Raw genomic sequence first — 6,596 nt, forward strand, 5'->3', positions numbered from 1 at the left:
GGGAAGCGAGAAGCAGAGGGAGAGCTTGCATTAGATTCGAGTCACTGCAGGCCCGGCCAGCATGGCTCAGGGGTTGTGTCAACCTATGAACCAGGAGGTCGTGGTTTGATTCTTGGTCAGGGCGCATGCCCAGGTTGTGGGCTTGATCCCCAGTGAGGGGCGTGCAGGAGGCAGCCGATCAGGATTCTCTCTCATCATGGATTGTCTCTCTCCCCTCCTCTCTCTGAAATCAATAAAAACATACTTTTAAAAAAGAATATGACAAGACCATGAAAATGACATGAAGTTCAAGTCCCAGTGTTCACAGGTGGGAAGGGTTACAGCCCCTTGCTGACAGTCTGGCTGCTTTCCAGCTGGACGTGAGTGGCCGCAGCAGCCTGGACACAGACTCTGAAACAGGACACACTGAGGGCCTCCGGTTCAAGCAATCACCCTCTGACCTCCACTGGACACACTGTGGACCCCCGTTTAAATAGTCACCCTCTAACCTCTACGGAACACGCCCTGGACCCCTAGTTTAGCGTATGAAGTGATTTTATTATTGATTTTGAACAGAAAAGCAATCAAAGGAGAACAGTTTTAAAATTAAAAGGGAAAGTTTGGAACATTCCTTTCCCAACCCCAGCTATTAAAGTAAGAATAGCACAGCCCTGGCCCATGTGGTTCAATGGTTAAATCCTTGGCCCGTAGGCCAAAGAGTCATGGGTTCCATTCCTGGTCAAGGGCACATACCTGGATTGCAGGTTCGATCCCCAGCCCCGGTTGGGGCGCATGCAGGAGGCAACCAATTGATGTGTCTCACTCACAGTGATGTCTGTCTCTCTCTCTCTCTCTCTCTCTCTCTCTCTCTCTCAAAAATCAATTGAAAAAATATCCTCGGGTGAGGATTAAGAAAAAATTATTTTTTAAAAAGGAGTAATAGCACAATGTCAACTCGCCACCCATGGGACACCTGGTAGATGAGACAACTCAGGTGACACAGGCTTTATCCGCGCCACCGACCACTGCTGGGTTCAGGTACCTGAGCAAACCGTGCAAGGCTCACTAGAACTGCACCTGCGTGGCCAGGATACAGGTTCCAAACAAGGATGGGGTCTAAGAGCAGGAAACGAAACATCAGGTGTGTTACACGCAGGGCGCTACGTGGTCAACTCAGGAGTCAATTCTCCTGTGAAGCCGAACGCTCTCCACGGGGGACTGTCCACGCATGTTAGACGCTCTCAGTAAAGCTCAACAGAGCGGGTTCCCGCTCCAACATTAAAACAATCAAAACCCAAAACAGACAAACAAAAAACCAACCAACAAACACCTGTGGCTGCTTTAGGTTTGGGGAGAACCATGATGAGAGAGGAACCCGCGTGAGCAGCAAAACGACACGCAGTGAACGGCTAAGTCACCTGGGGGAGGGAGGCTGGCGTCGCCCACCCCTTCCTCGAGGACACCAGGTAGCCTGTCAGAAACGGAGCCCGTTCCTGCCCACCTTCCTGCCAGCACTCCTGAGGTGACTTTCCCACGAGAACCTACGTCCCAGGAGATGTCAATAACGTGTAAGAATTATTCCCACGCAGATGTGGGCGGCGTGCCTGCTTCTTCATCAAGAAACCACCGCATGGGCCTCACGGAGCGTCTATGACAGCCAGTCGGCTCAATGACGACAGAAGAGGCCCACTTGTCAGCTGTGTGGTAAGACTTCCGTGAAAACCTGAGGTTTATAAAAAATACCCTGGGCTCCCATTACCACCATCTCTGGTCACTGTAAAGAGCTGGAGAGCTAATACACACTGGACACTTATTGCCTTCCCTTCACGTGAGGACTTTGCAATTTCACAGCAGACTAGTACTATCAGCCAAACATCGACTTTGACTTGGTTACCTTAGCCCCAAACACACACACATACAGGTACAAACATACATACACATGCATATACTAACATATGCACAAACACATGTATACATAGACATGTGTGCAGGCACACTCACATGTGTACACACATGGATGTAGACATGCATGCACGTGTGTGCATAAACAACTGTTTGCACGGACACGCGTGTGTACGGATATGCGTGTAAACTTACATGTGTGTGCACCCATGTACATATATGCATCTATACAGGTGAGGACATGAATGCATGCACACATATGCATAACCCACACAGAGATACACATGTATACTGATATGCATGTGCTCACATGTACATGCACACATATGCATAAAATGCACACATAGATACACGTGTGTGCAGAGATGGATGCATGTGCACATAGATACACATTTGAGCATGCACGGGTACACATGCACACACATAAAGTCCACACTATTTGCTATTACTGTCATCCTTCTAATAGGACACCAGAGAGGACATTGGCCACTAACCTGAGGTGACCAGTCAGTGCCCTGCGACTAGCAGGAGCCTCTCTAAGCCACCACCACCATAGTGTCACGTGCTCCCCGGGCGCTGGCCCTCCGGCCGTGAAACGCAGGTTCCAGGAAGGCCAGGTCGACTAGCACTTCCCCTTCCACCGGCCCTCCGCCGCCACCTCCCGTCTCACACTCCGTGGGCGAGCACGGGTGGGCTCAAGGCTGGCAGCCGCCCTGGCATGTGGGCTGTGAAACCCCTGGCTTCCCCACCTCCACGGCAGCACCTGGGGGAGCTTCTGCAAAATACACCTGCCCGACCCACACAGCTGTGGCCTCAACCTGCGCGTAAACATCTCCCATGACGGGCGTGGCTGTGGGCACAGGGCGGCTCGGCACCACCGGCCCAGAGGAACTCAGCCCCGGGCTCTTGATTCATCCGCTAAACAACATAAGCCGGAAAGCAAACCGTCCGTCCTGGCCGTGGTGCCCGAGCTTTTGTTTTTAAATGTTGCACAGGTGCCTGCATGGCGAGCACACTGAGAAGTCCCGCAGCAGTGGTGTGTCCGTGGCCTTTTCTCATCAGGAAAACAAAATCATTCTAAACTCAAGGAAGGCGCTGTGCCGACGGGGCTGGGAGGCTAGGCGTGTTTGCAGAGTCACACCTCCCATGGTGCGGGCAGCGCGCCTACCTGGCGTGGTGTCGGCCGTGCCAGGACGGGCAGGCGCCGGCGGAGGACAGCTGGCAGGTGGGTGTCTCGGGGTGGCTGTCGGAGAACTTGGTGGCGTGCCAGGAGTGGGGCCTCCAGCTCAGCTCGTTCCTCCTGAAAGAGAGCGCATGTGACTCAGGGACTGCACACAGGACATGGTCATGCCGAGGCGGCCAACGAGTCACAGTGACTTCTACATGATGCATAGCCCGTGTCCAGGTGCTGCCGCCGTCCATGGGCATAAGCGCGCTTTCTAAATGTCTGTTGATGCCCGGCCGGCGTGGCTCAGGCGTTGAGCGTCGACCCACGAACCAGGAGGTCACAGTTCGATTCCCGGTCAGGGCACCTGCCCGGGTTGTGGGCTCGATCCCCAGTGTGGGGCGTGCAGGAGGCAGCCGATCCATGATTCTCTCTCATCATTGTGTTTCTCTCTCTCTCTCTCTCTCTGAAATCAATAAAGATATGTTTTAAAAAGAAACAACATTATGCAAGAAAGAAGATTAAAGGAAAAACCAGAAAGCATTTACAATTTAAACCCCCTTGGGTGGCAGAACATGGGCAGTGTGGACTTTACAACAGTTTTCCATGAACTCAAACAAAAAACAGACGGATTCTTTGCGCCGCCGAAGTAAAGGGGTTGTAAGACCAAGACTGTACCTCATGGCATTTCTCAAGATCCTCATAAGGAAGGTCCTGGCCCTGTGAGAGTCCGTTTCAGATGGCTTTCTCTGGGCTACAATATCCATTACTTCTCTCATCTCCAGACCTTCACAGCTAGTTAATGAAGAAAATTGACTAGACTGATCGAAACAAAAGCAGAGAGAAAAGGAAGACTGCGGGGAGGAAGAGGGGTGTGTGCCTTATACGCTGGGACATTACACTCTGGAATGCCTCAGGCATGGCTGGGGTTACTGGGCCATGATGTCCTTCCTTCTAGAAAGATAACACACAGATAAACAGCCCGGCTGGGTTGAGAATGGAGCGTGGACCTATGAACCAGGAGGTCATGGTTCGATCAATTCCTGGTCAGGGCACATGCCCGGGGGCGTACAGGAGACAGCAAATCCATGATTCTCTCTCTGTCTCCCTCTCCCCTCCTCTCTGAAATCAATATATATAAAAAGAATAAACAAATGAAACCCTGTAGAAAGGGTTACACTACAAGCTACGACCGAGGATGTCACGGGCTGGGGACAGGGACATTTGCCTGGAGTAGGCGTGCTTTTGTCCAGGCCTGTGAACTTCCTGGGGCACAATGAACCTATTTGGGATCAGAGAAGGTTCCGGCTGCTTGTCCGCAGGCACTTGCGGCCTGAAACGGGTACATCTGTGACGATAATAGACAAGGCCACTCAGCACCCGCGTGCCAGTCACTCAGTGACAGTCCAGTGAGGACACTGGGTGGGAAGTCTGGGCACAGAGCGTGCTGGTGCCACCTGGAGGCCTCAGTCCCTGTCCCTCAGGTCCAGCTCACACCCACCCATGCAGCAGGAGTGAATGGCAAGAGCAGATGTAAGATCTTTTTTTTTTTTATTGTTAATCCTCTCCTGCGGATATTTTTCCACTGATTTTCACAGAGAGTGGAAGGGAGGGGGAGAGACAGAGAGAGAGAAACATGGATGTGAGAGACACATATCGATTGGTTGCCTCCTGCACACACTTCACCCAGGGCCAGGGATTGAGCCTGCAACCGAGGTACGTGCCCTGGACCGGAATCGAATCCAGGACCCTTCAGTCCTCAGTCCCATGCTCTGTCCACTGAACCACACCGGCCAGGGCCCAAATATCATCTTTAATCAGCACAAACATTCCTTTCATCATCACTGAAAAGCTGTGGCCCTGACTATTCGCACCAGCTTTCCTGGTTCCCCAGATAAAACTATTCATTATGACGAGGGTCCCATGAAACTTTTCCCCCAAATTGCACACCAAGATTAATCTAAATTCACTTCAACTTTTAAAACTAACTTTAAGTGGGTCAAATATATGGTGACGGAAGACAATGTAACTTTGAGTGGTAGGCACAAAGGCAATATACAGATGATGTACCATAGAATCGTATACTTGAAACCTATATAATTTTATTGGCCAATGTCAACCCAATAAATTTAATTTAAAAAATAATTTCAGCCTCGCAGGCATGGCTCAGTGGTTGAGCATGGACCAATGAACCAGGAGGTCAGAGTTTGATTCCTGGTCAGGGCACATGCCCGGGCTGTGGGCTCGATCCACAGTAGGGGGCATGCAGGAGGCAGCCGATCCATAACTCTCTCTCATCATTGATGTTTCTCTCTCTCTCTCTCTCTCTTCCTTTTTCCCTGAAGTCAATAAAAATATATTTAAAAAATAATAATTTTATATGCTAGGTAGTGTTGTGTTGTGTTTTGTTTTGAAGGGACAGGGTTTATATAACAAATACTAACAATGCTAGGCTATCACTCAAAGTTAAGATCAACAGATGTAGATACCAAAATTCATTTTTAAAGGGCAATTGAATAAGTGCCTCAATGAAATAGTTCATTCATATAAAAAGCAGAACTCCCTCCTTCCCCTCAAAAAAAAGAGTGCTGGGTTATTTTTCTAACCTTTTCAAATGCAGCAAATGGGCACAGCCTCACAAAACAAACAAGGTCTGCATTTATCCCCATGAACTTGGCGGGTCTGACAGGATAGGACGGGCTGGCTGAGAGGCCAACGTCGTCAGTGTGGGGGGCGGGGACCTGGCCCAGCACGCCTGGTGGACACTGGGATGTGGGCATGCGTGGAATAAAGCCATAAGGAGCACCACCCAACAGGCCCCGAATAAACCCGCTCCGAGCCGGCCACTGCCCTCGGTTCCTGCCCAGCCTCCGGGAGCCCAGGCCCTCAGCAGCCCTCCCATCTGTCTGTGTGTCCACCCTCCCCCGCTCCGCTCGCCAGCTCTGCCCCTCACTCCAGAACCTTCAGCGGCTCCCAGTGTCCACAGAGGGAAGCTGGGCTCCCAGTGCCCTGGCTTCCCGCCCAGGGTTGTGAGCACACTCCTTGGCCAGCCCCGTGGGCATTATCTGGGCCAGCAGCCCAAGCCCTCCTGGCAATTCAGGAGGCACAAGCCCTCCTGGCAATTCAGACGCAGGCCCAGGCCTGAGAAGCACTGTCTAGCCCAGTGATGCCAAACCTATGACACGCGTGTCAGAGGTGACACGCGAACTCATTTTTGTGGTTGATTTTTCTTTGTTAAATGGCATTTAAATGTATAAAATAAATATCAAAAATATAAGTCTTTTTTACTATGGTTGCAAAGATCAAAAAATTTCTGTATGTGACACGGCACCAGAGTTAAGTTAGGGTTTTTCAAAATGCTGACACGCCGAGCTCAAAAGGTTCGCCATCACTGGGCTAGCCCAAGCCACCTCGTCACCCCTTCCCTACAGTCCCCTTTTGCTGAGTCCCCTCTGCCATTGCCTTTGGGAGGCCCTGGAATAGCTGACGTGGGCCTAACAACAGCTCAATGATCCTGTCCTTTGGAAAGATCGCTGAGTTCTACGTGCCC

General features: G+C 51.1%; 1 protein-coding gene across 1 annotated transcript in view; it reads right to left on the reverse strand.

Moving 5' to 3' along the window:
• Nucleotides 1-2,892: 2,892 nt before the first annotated feature.
• SHROOM2 (shroom family member 2) overlaps nucleotides 2,893-6,596 on the reverse strand; it is an 11,342-nt gene continuing 7,638 nt past the window's right edge. The window contains exon 2 of the mRNA XM_015563960.1: nucleotides 2,893-3,181. Within this exon, the coding sequence (XP_015419446.1) occupies nucleotides 3,046-3,181 (136 nt within the window). The 3' untranslated portion in view covers nucleotides 2,893-3,045. The remainder of the gene's footprint in view (nucleotides 3,182-6,596) is intronic.

Source organism: Myotis davidii, unplaced genomic scaffold (genome assembly GCF_000327345.1).
Source record: "Myotis davidii unplaced genomic scaffold, ASM32734v1 scaffold1277, whole genome shotgun sequence".
Taxonomy (NCBI): Eukaryota; Metazoa; Chordata; class Mammalia; order Chiroptera; family Vespertilionidae; genus Myotis; species Myotis davidii.